The 20,445-nt window shown below is 44.2% G+C and overlaps 1 protein-coding gene across 2 annotated transcripts in view; it reads right to left on the bottom strand.

Annotated features, from left to right (window-relative positions):
- The window catches only part of LOC122805610 (BTB/POZ domain-containing protein KCTD3-like), a 2,987,990-nt gene that overhangs the window by 151,509 nt on the left and 2,816,036 nt on the right, over positions 1 to 20,445 (bottom strand). For both annotated transcript variants that reach the window (XM_044075857.1, XM_044075858.1), the window contains one exon: positions 3,347 to 3,479. In XM_044075857.1, the coding sequence (XP_043931792.1) occupies positions 3,347 to 3,479 (133 nt within the window). The remainder of the gene's footprint in view (positions 1 to 3,346; positions 3,480 to 20,445) is intronic.

Genomic DNA, 20,445 nt, shown 5'->3' with positions numbered 1-20,445 from the left:
TTTGACTGAATGGGTTCTATCAGTGAGACAGTTAGCTACCCATCAAGTAATGTATGGGTTGATGCCTAGCTGGGAGAGTTTATCTAGTATGCCCAAGTGGGGAATAGTGTTGAAGGCTTTGCTAGGTCAAGGTAGGCAGTGTACACCATCTTCCCCTCATCCGTGGCTTTGGTGACTGTTTCGAAGAAGTCAACCAAGTTTAACAGGCATGATCTTCCTTTGGCACAACCAAATTGTGGGGGAGGCAAGTGTTTGGAGGTTACTAATGTCCTTGTTTCTAAAGACCATAATAATGCATTCTATGGCCTTGCACAACAGGCTAATTAGGCTGATGGGCCTATAACTGCCTGAGTTAGTGGATGCTCCACCTTTGTATAGAGGGATGACAGTGGTTGTCCTCAATTCAGACGGGATAAAGCTGGTGTTTTGGTTGAAGAGTCGCCTGGTGCCGAGAGCTCATGTGTGAGTTCAGGTAGGATACAGCCAGGATGTTGTCAGGTCCCATGGAGGCTGCACTTTTTGCCTTTGAGAGGGCATTAAAGACCTGCTCCCTGGTGATGAGGGTAGGGGGCAGATGCTGGGGATGTCCTGGTTTACTGTTGGGGGACAGGGATAGGTACACTTATCCCTGCTTGCCTACACCTCAGATGCCCGAGTCATTAATCAAACCTGTGTTGCCTGGGATCATAATTAGGGCTTTATCACTTTATGCAATAGCACTGGCAACTACTGCTAATACCATCGGTCATAAACTGTCTTCAAGAGGGGAATGATGACCCAAACCTCCTCAAGCAATTCTGAGGTATGGAAGGAATAGAGGCCAGAAGCCAATCTAAGCTGCTCAAAAGCCTAACAGCATCTCAAAATGTGAGGAAAACAGGCAAAGATGGAGACTGGAAGGGTGGTCTCATTATCCTTGCCAGTCTCTAAGACAGTGGCTTCAAGGTGCTATAAATTATCATATGATCTGGATAGTAAGGACGTAACACTCATTACTTGCAGGTGTGAGCTCATTTAGGGGCAACAGTGTGACAGACTGGTACCACGTATCAGGGGATCTTGTACCAGTGGTGGATAATATGCTACTCAAAGCAACATGGCGTGGAGTAGGGCCTGCATAGGTCAGGCACAAGATTCAGGCCAAACTCACTAAATAGGGCCTTCCTGCACAAACAACTCAAGCTCCCACAAGACACCAAATACCTTTCTTGATGTCTATGAGCCGAGATGCAATCCCTAGAGGGGGGAGACCAGAAGAACCCTCACCAACAAGGGTATGCTCTCCTACAAGTATGAGGGGTGGGGAGGAGTGGACTTAAAAGGAGTCTCGCTAATCTTAAATACCCTCAGGCATTGATTGGATGACTCAAAGGACATATCTCTGCTTGCCACTTTCAGGTTAAAGCATTCAGAGACAGTGTTTCATAAAAAGATGGATGCCCTCCCAAGACAGAAGATGAGAAAGTGCCTACTCCAAACCCAAGGTCACTGAGCAAGGTTAATGTCCTGTCTGAGCTCTGACCCTTGCTACTTCTGGATAAACTCACATATGAAGGTCTTGAGGGTTGACTGGACTTACGTCAAGGCGATTCAGGCTTTGACCTGGCTGGCATAAGAGATGTCTTTGTAGTTACACTCCATCATATGCCTTAGGGTGTCAAAGGGGCCTTCCCGGCAGTCTCATTGTGAAGAGATTTCAATAGCCACCATCTTTAACAATTGGGGTTTTAATGTTTCCCACCATCAGTGCTCATCGTTAGGTTTCATGTCTGGCACTCGCAGCAGTTATCAGCTTTGTGCTCTTCCCTTAGACAATACTGGTAATCTTAGTATGATCTTCATCAGTAATCTTACAGGCATATGCACACATAACATGACATTGATGCAGATGGCAAGGCTTGAGATTATAACTATGAAAGCTTTAAAAAAAAATGAGGGGTCTGGGAATAAGCATGCTTATAAAGCCATGGCACACATCAAACGGCATCAGCCAGGTTCAAGAATATCACAGAATGCATGATTTTACTGAAAAAAAATGGTGAGCTCTAGTAACACCTCAAACTAAGACCCAGTGAGAAGGGTACATAATGCTATATCCACGAGTAATTATGATGTATCCATTTTCTACAAACACAGTTCTGGCAATAATCCACTGAGGTACGGCTGCTTTGTTCCCTATCCTAAACCTGCATCAGAAAGAAGAAACTCTTAGGGATCAGTAATAACTAGGATAAAAGAAAACATTCCACTTAGCAAAGCAATAATTTACTTACTCAGTGGATCACACAAATTGTTAAAATTTGTAGTTTCTTTTCAGATCTGATGTAGACCAGGTATGAAAATGCTAACGTGGGTACATGGAATAAAGACTGGTTGCTGAATGAAATAAGAGTTCAAAGTTTTTTTGGAATAATATTAAAAGAAAGTATAAATTTGAAAAGTTTGTGTGATCTAATAATTAAGTAAAAAAATGTCCTTTCCTTTTAACCTAGTTATTTTCCAGAAAGAGATAAACACAGCTATGCATTGTAAGTAATGTACAAACTTACTAAAAGAATGTGACTGCTTTAACTTCTTAAACAACCAAGAACATACGGACTGAAGAAAACCAAAAAGGTTAACTTTCCACCTTACTGTGGCAAAATGAAGTAAGGGGCAAGAACCTTGATTCCAATGGCAGTAGTTTTAGAATACCTATGTTGCCAATAGTGAAAGCTCAAGTTCATGGTACGCTGACTTCTTCTTGCCAGTGAAAGTAGGCAAGCAACACACACAAACAAGAACCATGGCATCAAACAGCATATATTCATTATGAGAAGGAACCAGTCTTTGGAGAATGACAAGATTCATTTATTTAGCCAGGAGTGAATAACATTGCTGAAGGAGTTGAAACCATTGCTGCTAGATTGCACACCAACTACATATTTAGCCACCTGGGATTCATTATTCATTATTTTATAAATGGTAAAGACTACTTAACTAGATTAATTTAAAACACTCCAGAAGAAAGGAAGTTGCCAGTAAGAAATTCCAATAATGTTGTGCAAGGCAGCAACAGTCTTGATTTTCAAAATCACATTTCAAGCTATGTTATGATGTCAAATAATTTCAACCATCATCAGCAGCAGCAGGGATGATACTAGAACAGTAAAAGAGCACTGTCTTGCTCTAATCCCAGTCTATGGCTATACATCACCTCATTCTACTATTGCTCCAGAATTTTTAACTAATGCTTAACAGCATATCTTACTTGTGCCATTCTGAATATACCTTTCAAATAATCCAAGTATGACAGAACTCTAAAATCCAATCAACAACAAAATTGTTATGCTTCTGCCTAATGTACCTGGTCATAGAGGCACGTGGTGTTGCAGAATGGGTAATAGATACTGCAGGACTCATATCAGGAGTCCGTGTCAAAGCAAGATCACACTGGTCCAACTGCTGAAGCAGCTCTTCCTCTGTAGGGCCTCCCAATTCTGTAACAGAAAGAAATGAGTACAGGCATTAATTTCATTACATTTATCATACATGTGCTGACAACGGACGTACATTTTGTAAACTGAACTGTACAGGGCAGAAAGCATTTACAAAGGGATTCCAGGCAGCTAAGGTCTTTTAACTCTGAAACAGAAAAATTCTTACTCTTAACACTCTTGATCTATAAAGAAATCTCCTTCGTAGTTATAGGAGAGGGACACTCTTGATCTATAAAGAAATCTCCTTCGTAGTTATAGGAGAGGGTTCTTACTCTCCACCAGTCAAAATTCATCACAATTCTCTTAAGATTCCCTGCTTGGAGGAGTTTGTGTGCGGTGCATGTGCTTGTGTATATATGCATGTGTGTATGCATCATGCCATGCACATTATGTCATCACAAACTTCAAAAAAAATAAATGCACCTATCCCTTGAATTGACAAATCTTCCTCAACCACTAGTGGGCATACTACTGGCAAGTCAGGAAACAATTAGGACTTGTTAGTTATATAAATAACAAGTAATATTTAAGTATGTATTACTCAGATTACAGACAGTGCCAAAAGCCAAGTCCAGACAGAAAGCACGGACGGGGGAAAGGGATCTGTGACCTATCAAGAAAAATCTACCTTACATTAACTTTAATGTTAAGAAAATATCTGTTATAGCCAACAAAAGGGATCCTCCTTGATGAGTCCCATAAATGGGATGAATTTCAACCACTAATCCACCAGGTGTTTCATGTGTCCTAACTGATGTGCAGCTCTAGAACAGTGATATAAAGTCAGTGATTAGGGAGACAAAACTTCAGGCCTTTCTTGCTTAAGAACAAGGGAAGCTAGAGCCCTGCCACATATGCATCTACCAGGAAAAGAGGAAGGAAAATATCTACACCTTCCTCCAGTTCATAATGGCTCCAGGTGCAAAAGGACAAGAATCCAGGTCAAAAGATGAGTGGTCTGAAGTACAACTACTGGCCACAACAGAGTCACCCACCTGTAGCTCAGGTAAATTGGCAGCCTGCTGTGGTGGCAAAGGCTATTTGCTTAACTTTTTTTGTTTTTTGTTTCGTTGCATTGTCAAACCAAAAATGGGGTCTCTTTCCCAGGGAAAACAAACACCAAAACTGGTAAAACTTGAGTCATTAAAAGTCACTTTTGTTCAGATAAAAGACAGTAAAAAAACACTGTAAAACACTTTACCAGCCCCACAAAGTAAAATAAATACAATCGCTCCACAGAATAAATGTTTTTCAATTACTTAAAACAACTTTTAAACTGATAGGGGAAAACGTCCGCACTTGTTTACACAACCCCCTGGATTCTCAAACGCTTGCAAGGAGTGCAAGATCGGTGCAGGAGCACAAGCAGGCAATATGTCTGCAGTACGATCCAGGAACAGCCTGCAGGGGTGTGCATGAGCACTCCTGCACTAATCCTGCACGGACTAAGCCCTGGTATGCAAATCACTCCATTTGCAAAAGAAATCTATGCAAATGAGGTGATTTTGCAATCCAGGAAGCTTGCAACAGTCCGTGTAAGGCTAGGGCTAACTGCAGAATGTACTCAGTAATCGAGTACATTTCTGCAAAATCCAAAATGGAGCTACAACAACATGAAATAAAGGCTGCATATCATGTAGTAAAGCATACCAATGGCCAAGTATAAGGCCATTGCCAACATAAAACAAAATACGAACATCAACTTTTCTTATTTTTGAGCTGATCACGGCTGTTTAAAAGTAGGGCAGTGGCGCGCAAACGGGATTAGGGGGAAAATAACAAAATTAACCTAAATTAAGCATTCTAACTAAAATCAGTATTCTGCCATGCAAGTCAATGGCAGGTAGAAGACAACATGGCCAGTGAGTAGTGGTTGTTAAGGGGGTTGGCTCAGTGTGAGACACGTAACTATGCATTAGCAGGCAATCCTATGCAAATGAGGGGAAGGATAGTGAATCCCAGTTTTCCCCAGCATGTGAGTCAGTTCCCAACAGTGTAAGGGTAGGAACAGCATGGTACAAGCCTAGGAGTTAGGTGACATCATGGGGGGGTGTCAGGTATACTGTAAGCAGAGTGAAGCACTGTGGCTCAGGTTTGCCCCTAGCTTAACACAGCTAAGCTAGGGGGTGTGTCTAAACTGTGTAGCACTCTTTACAAAGCCTAAGTGAGTGTGTGCACCGCACAGCGGGTTTTACAGGAAGACAAAAAAGTTAAACCAGGAAATAGCAGCAACATACACATGTTAGCACTCTGTTTGCACGGTGTGCACACAGGCTTATACAGGAAGGCAATGGGAAGGGAAAACAGCAGTAGGAAGGTAATCAAGGAGAACTAGCTTAGCTGGCAGGTGAAATTTATCAGAATCAGCCAATTACACAGGCAGCAGACCAGACCAGCCCAGAACACTACTATAAACTAAGCAAACACCTTCCCCACTGGTTTTTCCCACTGAGGAAATTTTAACAAACAAACCTACAAAATGAGAAGGGCTGCAGCAGGCAACATAGAACAACAGGTGCAAGAGGCTGAGGGTGGTGAGGATGTGAATGCTGGTGAACAACCCACAGTGAGGAGACGGAGAACAGTGTACAGACCAAGTGTAACCTACCAGGGGCTACATGAGTTGGAGATAGTGGAGCGCTATAGGGTGGAAAGAGACCTCCTACAGCAAATTGTTGAGCTGTGCCAGCCACACCTGACACACCAAACTGCCCAAGGGGAACCCATCCAAGTGGATACCAAGGTATGTGTAGGCCTAGGTATACTAGCCACAGGTACCTCACAAAGCACAACTGGGGATATCATGGGGATCTCATGGGCATCAGCATCCAGAGTATTCCACCAGTTCCTGGATGACATGTCAGCACATGCCACTGAGCACGTATAGTTCCTCAACACCCATGAGGTGTTGACCAGCAATATGCATCTCTTCCACCAAATAGCAGAATACCCTGGGATAGTGGGTGCTATAGACTGCACGCACATATGCAGCAAAGCACCACCCATTGATCAGGGTAGGACCTACATCAACCACAGAGGCATCCCCTCCATCAACTGCCAGGTCGTATGTGATGCCCAGGGCATTATAATAAATTTGTGTGCTGGCTGCCCTGGAAGCTATGACGATTCCCACATATGGCATCTGACGCAGTTGTACCAGAGATTTGCCAATGGGGACATCCCCTACGGTCAACTAGTGGGGGATGCTGGGTACACACTGGAGCCATGGCTGATGGCACCCACCAGAAATGCACACACACCCGAACAAGAACTCCATAATGAGGCACATGCACAGGCCAGACTTACAATAGAGCATGTGGTCACGGTTCCGGTGTCTGGACACATCTGGTGGAGCCTTGCAGTATTCACCAGCTACATGTACCCAAATTGTTACGGTATGTGCTATGCTATACAATATGATCCTGCGGAAACAGCTGCAGCAGGAACAGCATGGGGCAGGGCCACACAACCCCTCACTGATGCCAAGGCCTGCACAGGAACATAGTGACTCAGAGGAGGAGCAACCTGAGCCTGCCCCAGTAGGCAAATGGAAGCATGTCCAGTATGCCGAGGGTGCGGCAAAGAGGCAACGCATAGCACATGCACTGACACAGAAGGGACCCGGTGAATGACACCTCTCTCTGATTCACATACAGTAAAAGGGATGCCAAACATGACACTGCCTGTGCTCAACCATGTATAGGGAGTGCACTATGTGCATCCGACATAGGCAGCCCTCCAGCACCATCCACAAGTCTGGCACACCCTCAAGGTAAGTTAATCAACCTACCAATTGCCAAATGGAGTAGAAGGTGTCATTATCTGTAACTATGGTATGGATGTGAGCATGCAAGGGAATTGGGTGGCTGAATGATATGGCAGTAGACAGTAGAGACGCAGAGTGGCACCATGACATCTATAACATATACTGGAGTCACCATAGTAGCCAGTACTACATAGGGTGACAAAACCCACTGCAGACATGTGTGTCCATATGACCCACACATACCAGTCAGGATGGTTCACATACCCAACAACAGTCTCAGCCAGCAGGACAGGTGTAGACAAACCCAAATAGAGCCTGTGCCATGGCCCCTGAATGATGGCTATGGTTAACCCCCCCAAGGCCTACACAGACAGACCACAGCAGGGCAGGCAGGGGGTGTTACTTCTGAAGGGTAGGAAGCCGGACAATAATATGTAGGGCAACCAAAGCCACAATCTGTAGTACACTGGTATGCCTCTAGTCAGCATGATAGTTAGCAATACAGAATGAAATGGAGTACCTGACATACCAGTACAGTCATAGCAAATGTGTACAAGTGTCACGTGTGCCCCCCACATCCTACATGATAATGTAATAATCAGATGTGCCGCCAAACCCTGTGTAGAAGTGTAGAAATAGACAGGTGACCCCCCCCCCATGTAGTAATGTAATAACAGTCAGGTGTGCCCCCCCATCCTGTGTAGAATTGTAGACATAGTCATCCGAGCAGACATGTAGGAACATTCACTGCCAAATGCTTGATGGATACCCTGCAGAAACAGCATGCCACCTGTCGGTGTACAACACCAAGGTCAGCGCTGCAGTACAAACTACCTGGACTCGATTCACACATTAAATACAGAAGGCCATACTGGGCATGCTCACACACTTAGAGAAATGAAGGCAATGTCCGTCAAAAGGTCATACTGGGCATGCTCACACGCTTAAACACATGAAGGCTATGTCTGCAAACACCAGTGGACCAGACATATCTGGCAGTTGCAGTTGTTAGTGCAGACACTCATCAGTATGCACCACGCATGCCTTGCACACACAGTGGCTAGGAATACAGACATATATGTAAGGACAACACACTATAATAAGCCAAAGGTAGACGTACAGAGATGTGTGGAAGAGGGTGACTGTGACAAGGAGCCATCCAGGCCTGTCCCACCCAGCACACAGCCAAAGGGCCCCAAACACATAAGGATCAGATGTCACTCACTGCAGATACTAGCCACCAGTATCTGTCAGCATTACAGACTACTGGTGTACGTACCAGCTGTGAAACATGACTGTACAAGGAAGTAGTCATCTAGCAGCTGAATACACGCACCTGTGTGTGCCCGCATGTGGCATGTCAACCTCTAGATGAATGGGTTATGGTCCATGCGCACACACTGCCCGCCCCATAGCCCTACTATGACAAGCCTGCTGAGGTCATCCACTGTGAAATACACCCTTGGGAGAGTTGTAGCCCAGTAATCACTGTGGCGAGTACCATAACGTCGTACTGCTTTAGTGTGATAAATTAGTTAGGTACGTGTTCAATTCCCAGACATGGCAACTGTGTGTGTGTGTGTGTGTGTGTGTGTGTGTGTGTGTGTGTGTGTGTGTGTGTGTGTGTGTGTGTGTGTCTGTGTAGACAGCAATGCTTTTTAGGCTACTCACACTCCCTACAATTCAAATGCTCAACTTTTGCAAGGCTGCTGATGTCATCCACCTAGTAATACACCTCTGGGAAGCTGTAGCCCAGTAATCTCCGTAGCGCGTCCTGTAACTGCATACTGCTGTAGTGTGATAAACTAGTTAGGTAGGAGTACTATTCCCAGATATGGCAACTGTGAGTGTGTGTGTGTGTGTGTGTGTGTGTGTGTGTGTGTGTGTGTGTGTGTGTGTGTGTGTGTGTGTGTGTTCCTTTGTCAGTGTAGGAAGTAATGCTTTTGAGTCCATTCACAGACACTACAACCTCCATTGGTCCACTTTGGCAAGTGTGCCGATGTCATCAACTGTGAAATACACCTTTGGGGAAGGGATATGCCAGTAAACTCAGTGGTGCGTGCCGCAACTGTGTACTGCTGTAATGTGATAAACTAGTTAAGTAGGAGTTCTAACCCCAGCCTTGGCAAGTGTGTGTGTGTGTGTGTGTGTGTGTGTGTGTGTGTGTGTGTGTGTGTGTGTGTGTGTGTGTGTGTGTGCCTGTCTGACTCTGTCTGTGTAGAAGGCAATGCTTTTTAGGGTAGGCACACCCCCTACAATTTAAATGCTCTACCTTGGTAAGGCTGCTGATGTCATCCACCCCGAAATACACCTCTGGGAAGGTTGTAGCCCAGTAATCTCCATAGTGTGTCCTGTAACTGCGTACTGCTGTAGTGTGATAAAGTAGTTAGGTAGGTGTTCTAATCCCAGATATGGCAAGTGTGTGTTTGATTGTGTTGGTCTCTGTCTGTGTAGGGAGCAATGCTTTTTAGGGTAGTCACACTCCCTACAAGTTAAATGCTCAACTTCGGAATGGCTGCTGATGTCATCCACCCAGAAATACACCTCTGGAAAGGTTGTAGCCCAGTAATCTCCGTAGCGCGTGCCATAACTGTGTACTGCTGTAGTGTGATTCAAAACTCTGGTAGGGTTCTATACCCACCCATGTCAGTTCTGGATGTTTTGTGTGTGTTTCAATGTCTGTGTAGGAAGCAATGTATAAGAGGCTAGTCACACTCAGTACATTTCAAATGCCGTACTTTGGCAATCCTGGGGAAGGAGTTCTCCAGTAATCCCCGTGGTGCATCATATAACAGCTCCATGCTGTAATGTGATATAGATTTCCATTAGGGGGTTCTATACCCACACAAGTCGGTTGTGGATGTTTTGTATGTGTTCCAATGTCTGTGTAGGGAGCAATGCATTGTAGGCTAGTCACACTCCGTACATGTCAAATGCCCTCCTTTTAGTACTGCAGTAATCACCGTGGCGTGTACTATACCCGTGTAGTGCTGTAGTGCAATAAACTAGTTAGGTAGGGGTTCTACTCCTGAACATGACAGGTTTGTGGGTGTGTGTGTGTGTGTGTGTGTGTGTGTGCGTGTGTGTGTGTGTGTGTGTGTGTGTGTGTGTGTGTGTGTGTGTGTGTGTGTGTGCTCGCACGTGTCTGTAACTTGTATCCTGTGTGGAGGTGGGTGTGAGTGTGTGACACCTGGGCCCAATGTGGAGCAGGTTTTGCAAATTTCTTATATGGTGGCCCAAGTATATATCACAATGTCCACTTACAGGGATAACAGCTGTGAAATAGCTGAGAGGCTGGGGTGCAAATCCATACCCATACATGTGACATCAAGGCCAGGCAATCACAGTTAGCAACCCCAGTGTTACCCAGAGCACACTTTCAACCCATGTCTCAAACACACACACACACACACATGTCAACAACAGCCAATATGTGTGTAGTACACTGCATATTGGCGACTTATAGTAACTATGGTGTGAATGCAGTGGCCTACAGAGGGCATGGCACCCTGTCCATCAGTACGATAAGCACATAACTGCAGACAGTGTGCCTTCAGTATGTTTCTCACTGGACGCCTGCAACAACTGTGGTTCCATCATGTGATCCACAAAAGACATACCATGCCTTACACACATGCCCTGTATGGACAGATGTCACTGACACCAGGGAATAACTGTAGCATACTAACAATGTAAGTGCAGGGTCAACCTGCTGTCCATTACCTGGCCCCACCAAATGAGGTTGAGACAGTCACATCTGATGATAACATTCTGTGCACATATCATGGGCCAGACAAACCAGGTACACTTCCACATGCCACTGTACATGAATGTGGGACATGTGCACATCCCAGACACTGTCCATGTCATGGCGTATAGAACACATACATGGCAAGCATTGCACAGTACTGGCTATGCACAACAGTAACCCAGGGGACTGGATGGTGAATACAATACCCACTTGTGTGGATCATTCCAGACACTACACCACTTAGCCATAATGAAGACCATTCTCATGTGGCCTGATGCCAAGGTATACCCTTCACCTAGCCTTGTACAGCCATCTGGCACAGCCAACCACTACACACCCGTGAAGCAATGCAAACATGCATGCCGGTATTGACACCCTGTCTCTGTGTGTGTGGTGTATGATGCTTCCAACCACATTCATACCCAATAACACTCCCATTGGCATACTGAAGCATGCTCTCTAATGTCAGGCACCTTCACATATCCTTTGACCACAGAACCCCAGGATAACCCCTGTGGGCCATTTGATACCTATGCATTACTACATTGTGGCAAAGTAACTGGTTAGGAAGTGTATTCGTTACCCTGCCAAGTCTGCAATGTGTATGAGTCCCTTAGAGAAGGTGGCTGTGTTGATGTTGACACCTGTTCATGTGGACAGGCTTGTGTGCTATACCTACTGTATCACAACAGTGTTGCAGATGTCACTCACCAGCACATATACGTCTGGACAGCTCACCAACATGTAAGCTATGTGGGGAATGCAATAACTGCATACACATGTGATAGCTATGCATAGGCAGTCAGGTATTTGAAACCCTGTACTGGTAGGTGTGGTAGGTGTGTGACATAAACATGCTTAGGTTTTACTCACCCACACATTCCCTGACATACTTTGTCTCTGTATGTCCCTCTCAAACCCTCTCAGGTGGATGTGGAGCTATACACCCACTTTGCTTAGGCAGCAGCTTGTGTTTTGTAAGTGACAGTCATGATCAGCTGATGTCCTCTGCACCAATTGCAGGCCTCCTCTAGCTGAGTGCATGTGGAATAGCTGTGGTAACATTATCATAGCCAATTGCATGGAAACACACTCCAATATCTAGGAACATCATATTGGTGTTGGGCCTTTCATTCACTGTGAGCAGGAACTAGATCTGTTGTTTGGCAAACAGCATCTCAGATGGATTGGGGATTTACCTCTAACAACATACACTGTGGAAACAGGGCAACACACAGGAGGGGGATGTGCCTGACCTGACTACAGACTGTAAGTGCTGCTATACTGCATGTGGAGTAATGTTGGTTTAACAGTGCGTGTGTTAGAACAGTGTGTGTGTCTGTGTGGATATGGCTGTCCTACATGCTGTAATACCTGCCATGTCAGTTCTTTGTTTATGAGGAATCTGCAACTGCAGGGTTCTCTGCAGACTAGGCAGTGTGTTGCACCCTTGGTTTCATATGTTACCCACAGAGCATGTATCTGTGAACTGCAGAAGGTAGTGTAAGGATTGCAGCCTGTAGATGGTGAAAGCCGTGACAGTTACTGACTTCATATCCCTCATAGGACACATGTTGCAACAAACCCTGTTACAACAGTACATGTATGAGGTTATCACAGCATCATGTCAATACTGGCCCTGTGTATGTGCTTCCAGCCACAACTCAGTCAACCTTTGTATATATGTCATGCATTAAGAGGTGCATATGTGTTGTACACCATCACTACTGACATCATATCTGATAGCAAGCCAGTGAGATATCAGAATGCTACACATGTTATGTACAGTACAGGTTATATTTGACGACATAACTAGGACATTCTGTGGTTGTTTGTACAGTACTGAGGTCTGTGTAACTATGGTGAATGTCAACAGTGTATGTAATGTTAATATGTTCTGTAGCCTGTGTACAGACTGTGGTAGATGTCATTGTTATAGGTCCTGTCCTATCCGATGTTACATGCTGCTCCACTGTATGTTACCATATTGGCTTACATGTATGTAGGGCCATACACACAGATGTCCCATACCAAAGACAGCCAGCAGACCACACCGTGTAGCAGCCCAGTATATGTAGGGTTAGTCTGTTAGTGGCACATATGAGGATGGTGTTGAACAGATAGCCCATATACTGTACTTTTAAGCTAGCTTACCATATGTGACTGTGGCTGTGTTCACATTGGATGTGGTTATGCACCTTCACACAGGTGTATCTTACCCTGTGCTGTGACATACCTGCAGAGCCTGCTATATATGAAGGTACACGTGCATTTCCCCATAGGAGATGTAGGCCAGTGATGAGCCAGTCTGCCTGTAGCCTGCACAGCGCATTGTTACATGTCTAGCAGCTTAGTGTACTTATCCAGTGAGATGTAATGTGCAGATACTTGCTGGATGTACTGCTGCCAGGTCTCCCTTAACAGTCAAGTAAGTCAGACAGAGCAGTGGGATGCTGTACAGATGTATGTCAATATCTAGTGGATAGTATGTGGCCATGGCACCCCTGTACCAGTGGTTACATGTCAGGCCAGACAGGGATGTTTGAATGCATAACCTATGATGGCATAGGTATACCAGACGTTATGTGTTATACCCATCTACATGGCTGTTAACATCCATATTGTCATGCATGGAACACATGTTTAGCACTAAGGGGTTCTGTGTATACCTCTGGACTGTAAAGAGTGTTTCAGAATGTCCACATATCCTGGCCAATATCTGTGCTGCAGTCCACGTGGGCATTACGTGCTAGCAGTGGTACTTTAATAGGATGTGCTTAGGATGTCTGTCAGTAGCCAATGGCATACACGTGGAAAACAGATGTGACCTCCCACACACACCATGTCAGTGAAGACAATCCCAATTACAGTAGCAATAGTCTACCAATATACCTGCTATACATAACTGACATCCACTTGCACTATGACATTGGGACTATAGGGGCTGGGGTAGGGCTATACTCCATGTCCAGGACATATGGTGAGAATATCTGTACATATAATCATCCAGATATATACATATATGATTACACATATACATATCGACATATATAGATGGGTATGTATAGGTACATAGATATACATATACACAACCATATATATATATATATATATATATATATATATATATATATATAGATATACATACAGATATATATACAGAATATATTCTGTCTACACATTTATAGATAGTGATACATATGCACATATATATATATATATATATATGGATATTTACAGATATATCGACAATAGTAGGTATATATATGTATGCACATATAGTTATGTGTATATATATATATATATATATATATATATATATATATATATATATATATATATATATACCAACATAACTAGGAATATCTATACACATAGGATGTGCATACATATATAGCTATATACACATATATCTATATGTACATATACGTATACCTATATATACACATAGGTATAGATACATATATGTATAGATATGTATACATATGTACATACGAAGAGGTGTACACATGGCCATATATATGTAGCAATATACAGATGTGTATACAGACATACGTATGTGTATACCTGTGTATGTACATGTAGACATTTATACACCTATATGTATACAACCATATACCGGTCATGAGTAAACGTCACGGTTGTGTATACCCTTCCACATGTATCCCACAATATGTATCTGCTATGTGTACATTATGATAAAACAACATATGTGATGCAACAGTCATATTAATGACAAGGACTACACAATCTAGGACATAAAGGCAAGTGTTCAATACCACTCAATTTGGGTAATGACAGCTATATTGGTAACACAACAGCATCCCCACAGTGGTCATGGTGTAGTAGTCATATGTTGTGACTTCAGTGTAAAGGGCCCTGAGTTCATGACCTGCATGCGCTGCTCATTTTGTTGCTGGGCAGAACAACGTCTGCTGGATACAGAGTGGTTAAGGCAGTGTTTGTGCAATGTAAGCCACACACATCAATATCACAACATTGCTAGGTAGGGGTCTAGTCTCAGTGTTGGCAAGTAACAGTGCAAGTGTATGTGGATGGGTCTACATCAGGTTGCAGGGTATACACGCCTCAGCCGTCCACCTGTCCATGTAGCACAGGCAATACCCTGTATAGTAACGTGTGAAATGCATTCAACTGTACCCCAGATATGTCACTGCCATGGTGTCAGTACAGTGACATACCCCATTGTGCAATATGACTGCAAACCATCCTCGTGCTGACACATGAACACTTACAACACAATTGCATATCAGTTTAGAGACCACAACCAAGCAGTGTTACTAACAGCTAGAAGGTATCATTGCTGGATGGCTACACTACCTGCCAAATATGCCTCATACTCTACACCCTACGACATGTTACACTGCAGGACTGTGGTACACTGGTGTGCAGTCACCATGTGCATCAGAACCATATCAGCCTGTCCCTGTATTGATGTTATGGATGACAGGGATGGGGCACAGATATCATCATATGCACAGGGCATCCTCGTGCTGACACATGTACACCTACAACACAATTGCATATCAGTTTGAAGACCACAACCAAGCAGTGTTGCCAACACCTAGAAGGCATCATTGCTGGACGGCTATACTACCTGCCAAATATGCCTTACACCCTGCAACATGTTACATTGCAGGGCTATGGTACACTCTGGGGAACTGGCTAAGGTAATGTGGTGTGTGTAGGTATTACGTTGCCCTAGGTGTGTTTGCAAAGTGTGTGGGTATGCATGCACACAGTTCTGCCTTGTGGATGCCCTAGACGGGTGTTTATGTACAGCTGCAGACCATAACTGGCATGGTGTGCAGTTCACTGCCTCCGGCCATGGACATGTGGACTGTGCCTGCCAGGGGTTCCGCGGGCATGTGCAGGTACAGGCGTTGAAGTGCACCTCTCACCTGCTGACATTTGTCCGCTGGTACAACATCCCTCCTGGGACTGGCCAGGACCATGTGCACGTGGCCTGCTGTGGTGTGGTGTGGACAGCACACCCCCTGCACTGCGGGGCTGCTACTGCCAACGGGAGCCACTTGGTGTCCTAGCACGCCCACGTTGAGTGCCAGCTGTTGGTGTTGCTGACCCATGTCCACGCGGGCATCACTGCATCCCCATCACATGTTGAAGCACGGACACACCACCACTGATGAGGGCCATCATCTCATCATGCCATCTATCCACTTGCTCAGTAGAAGCACGGATGGCACCCAACAGTTCATGGAGGTTGTCGCTTACAGATGCGAGTGCAGCTCAAGGTCCTGTCTGGTGTAATGCTCAATATGTGCCTGCTCCACCATTACAGCCTGGAATGTGCTTCTGCTGGTTGCAGCTCTGTTGCTTATGCCAAGGGCATGATGTCCAGTGGCCCTACCACGAGCACCCTGGGACATCCGCCTATGTGGCAGCCTGCTGGTCATCCGGCTATGCCTGCTGCAAGTGGACACAGTAGGCATGATTACCACACTTTCCTGTGCACTTTCCTGTGCACTGCCACTGAACGCCAGCTGTCCCTCTGCTATGGCCACTGGTGATGGGGTGTGTATAAGCACTGTAACGGTGTGCGGGGGGGGTGGCTAAAAGGGGTATGTCAAATGTTGGCGCAATGTCGGCCCCTGACAACCCCACCTGTGCCTCAACATTATCATCATCGGTGTCTGTATGGATACCTACATCAGATTGGGTGCAGGAGGGACCCTGACCCACCTCGCCACCTGTGGGGGAAAACAATAACCGCACTTTAAAACCTGTACAGCATTGCTTAACAGTACACACACACACACACACACACACACACACACAATCTCCGTAATACCTACCTGTCCATGGTTTTACAGACAGTCCCACGTATATGCCCATGTGTTACCAATTCCTGCAGCACACTTGTAACATACACACATTGCTATCACTCATTAACATCACAGTCCTCTAAATGGCCACACAAGTGGGCACAACAAAAGGCCAGTTACTACATTACCTGTCTGACCTGTGTGTAGTGGAGTTACACAGCCTCAATGCTGTCATTCGGTATGCACCCTCTGTATGGCCGGAATAATGTGAATGGCCCCTATATGTGTGGGCTACTATGTTGCACCCATAATAGCTCCCACTGGTGTATCATATGTATGTAATGCTCAGTACATACCAGACATGTTGCCCCATCGGCCCATCATGTGTCAGCTGTCATATTTGGATACACTCCCTAGTGTCGACTATTACTTCCCCAATGCATCTGTAGAGCTGCACACATGAGCTGTAAGTGACCTCTCTGCTGACAGCAATATTAAGTGTGTACCTGGAGTCTACCTTCCCTCTGGATGCCTGTTCCATGTTACAGGCCATATTATACTATTTGCTGTCCTGTGAGTACATGACAGGTATTCCTGGTGCACAATGTGGCACTCCATGTCCATGTACTGCATGGTCCCAAAGGGCGGTACAGCTGTATAAACACTCCACAATCACACATGTGCATACATGGCCACACACACATCATACATGCATCAACCTCCCACCACTTCACCAGAGTGACCCTGCAGGCAAACTAACTAACTAACCACCAGGATTACTGAATTAAAATTTGTATTACAAAGACCTGCTCTAGCTGTGCTGCTCTCTCCTTTTTGCTGTTGATATTGTGCTGGTTTACTGAGGAGAGCTTTATATACCTCAACATAGTGTGCTGTTCTTGATTTATGCTCACACCATGCTAGCAACAGTATACATGTGTATGATGCATGTGCTGTGACTAGGTGATGCCCTTTCTCCTGGATACCACTGCACCCATGTACACATTATTGCTATGCACCTGCTCTGCACCCTGCCATGTACTGTGCACCACAACTCACAGGTGTCCAAACCATTGCGGAATTACATCTGCTTAAAGAGAGTTAACTTCAGATTTGCTTAACTAGTGTAGGCATTGCTTACCACCGTGCAAATGGGCTTAAGCCCGCTTACTAGTGCTTACATATGCTTACTACTGCTTATTTGTGCTTAAACCTGCTTACTAGCGCCTTACTCATTATGACACTGACACTTCAGATGTGCATTTCTTGCAGTACTCCAGTTCATAAATATATGTTATTTAGTGGGTTTTGCAAGAAAAATATTGGTTATAACGTGCTTTGCCATGTAAAATAGTCTGTGCTGCAGTGGGACTCAAACCTGGAATGCCTGCTTGTTAGGTGAATGCTCTGCCCACTACATTATTGCTGCGCTGCTTCATTTGCATATATCTTCCTTGTTATCCTCTTCAGCCTTTTCAGCAGCTTTAACCGTAGCTAAGCGATGGGCACACCCGCACACCTATGGTTAGCTTTATTTAGATTTTTAAAAGAAAATGGGTTTCTACATTTTATTTTTATGTATTGTTGCTGTTGTACACATAAGGGACTGTTGGTGGGGATATGCGGACACCCATGACCGGTCTCGCTCATTCCTTATCCCTTTCTACTGTTCTACATTGCAGGGGCGTGTTTATTCTGAGATATCCGCTATCAAACATGTCCCCTGCACTCGTACACACTCCATGTAAGCCAAGGAGCTCGGGCAGCATGCCTTGTTAATATGCATGGTGTGCTGCTGTCCTGCTCCTAAATGGGTGCTTGCATGCAGTACTAAGTTAGCCCTACACAGACGTTTAGTAAATCCAGGGGAAAGTCTTGTGGCAGTTCATTAAAACACAAGCAACTAACTTTAAAATAGCTTTCCTGAAAAGGAAAGTATTATTAAATAAACACTTTTTTAAATGGAAGTTTTTTTCCCAAAGAGAATTTATTTGTCCAGCAAAGGAACATCACAAGCCGACCACTGATCCTCGAAAACCTCAGAGGACTGTACTCTTTGGTAACAGGAAAGCTCTGAAAGGTTTGGGAACCTAACCTATCATTTTAGTTAACTCAGCTTGAGTTGACTGACAATTTAGGTGTGTGGAAGGTGCCTTGAAGCTGTTGTTGTTATAGCTTATGCAGGATACAAACCCATATAGCTAAGGCTACTAAAGCAGTGATCAATATGATGCACATTCCAGTTTGTACAGCTTGAAAAATGTTTGCACAGATGACCAAAGTTGCTACCTCTTGTATGTTTCTAGAGCCTACCCTTTGCTAAAAAGCCAGAGAAGTAGCCAAAGCCCTGGTAGATTTGGCCATGATCTTTCCTGGAAGTGTCTTATTATGGTGAGAAGAACAAAAATTGATAGCATTAGACAACCATTTAGATATTGTTTGTTTTGACACTGATTGCCCCTTTTTTCCTTATCTTCATAGGAAACTAACAGTTGATTAGAATTTCTGAACATTTCTGTTCTGCCAGTGTAGAATATGAGTTGCTTGTGGACACCCAGAGTGTGTAGAATTCTCTCTTATTTTTTTGTATCTGGGTAGAAAACAGGGAGATCTCCCTGGCTCAAAAGTAAACTCTGAAACCACTTTAAGCATAAAGGAAAGATTTGTTCTCAAGGTTACCCCATCTTTAGATGAGGTAGGTTTGAATCACCATAAGACATTGTAACTCAAACTATTCTTGCAGACGTCAGAGAACAATAAGTAATACTGCGTTCCAAGATAAGAACTTCAGCCTCAAGAGCAAGTTTGAAAGGTAAGAGTTCAAGTTTCTCCAGTACAAATTAAGATTACAAGAAGGAGATAGGGTTGAATCACCATACGGCATTGCAGCTCAGAAACTTTACTTGCAGATATCACAACAATGAGTAACACTGCTTTTCAAGATCAGAACTTCAAATCAGCTTCATGAGCAGGTTTGAAAGGCAACAATGTTAAGTTTCTTCAGTATGAAATTAAGATAAGGAGGAGCCACCTGTTTTTTAGGTGGACGTGTGTAAAACCCCTTTCGAAAATTCACTTGAGGCATAGTAGAAAGGAGGGGTCTACTTACTACAGTAACTTCCTTTTTACATAGCTTAACACTGGGATCTGAAATAAGGGATTCTGGTGATAGGTCCAAACCTTTTTGATGAACCATTGAATTTTCATGTGTAAAGTCTAACTGAAGGAATCATGACAACTGTACAGGCCATGAAACCTAGAATCCAGTGATATTTCCTGGCAGATGCCAAAGTCTGGTTAGAAAATATCATGAACTGTTCCTATTAGTATTCCACTATGTCTTGACAAAGAAAAGCCAGGACACATCCTAGAAATACTGTCCTTTGACACAGAATGAGAGAAAATATCTCAATGTTCACCCCAAATCCCAGGCTAAGTTTTTTTTTTATTTTCTAAGACAGAATTTTTTTTCCAAGCTGTGATATGAATGTGATACGAAAGAGGGATACATTGAGTGACTGTGATTACTTGACTGTTGACTCACTATATCTCAACGTTCTCTTTATTTTCTTTATTAAATAATGCTACATTCCAAAAGTGTCAGTAGGCATGAGACATGATTCCGTGCTCCAGAACACATGT

Source organism: Protopterus annectens, chromosome 6.part1, assembly GCF_019279795.1.
Source record: "Protopterus annectens isolate FY-2018-M chromosome 6.part1, PAN1.0, whole genome shotgun sequence".
NCBI lineage: Eukaryota > Metazoa > Chordata > Ceratodontiformes > Protopteridae > Protopterus > Protopterus annectens.
This window is presented reverse-complemented; position numbering and strand designations above follow the sequence as displayed.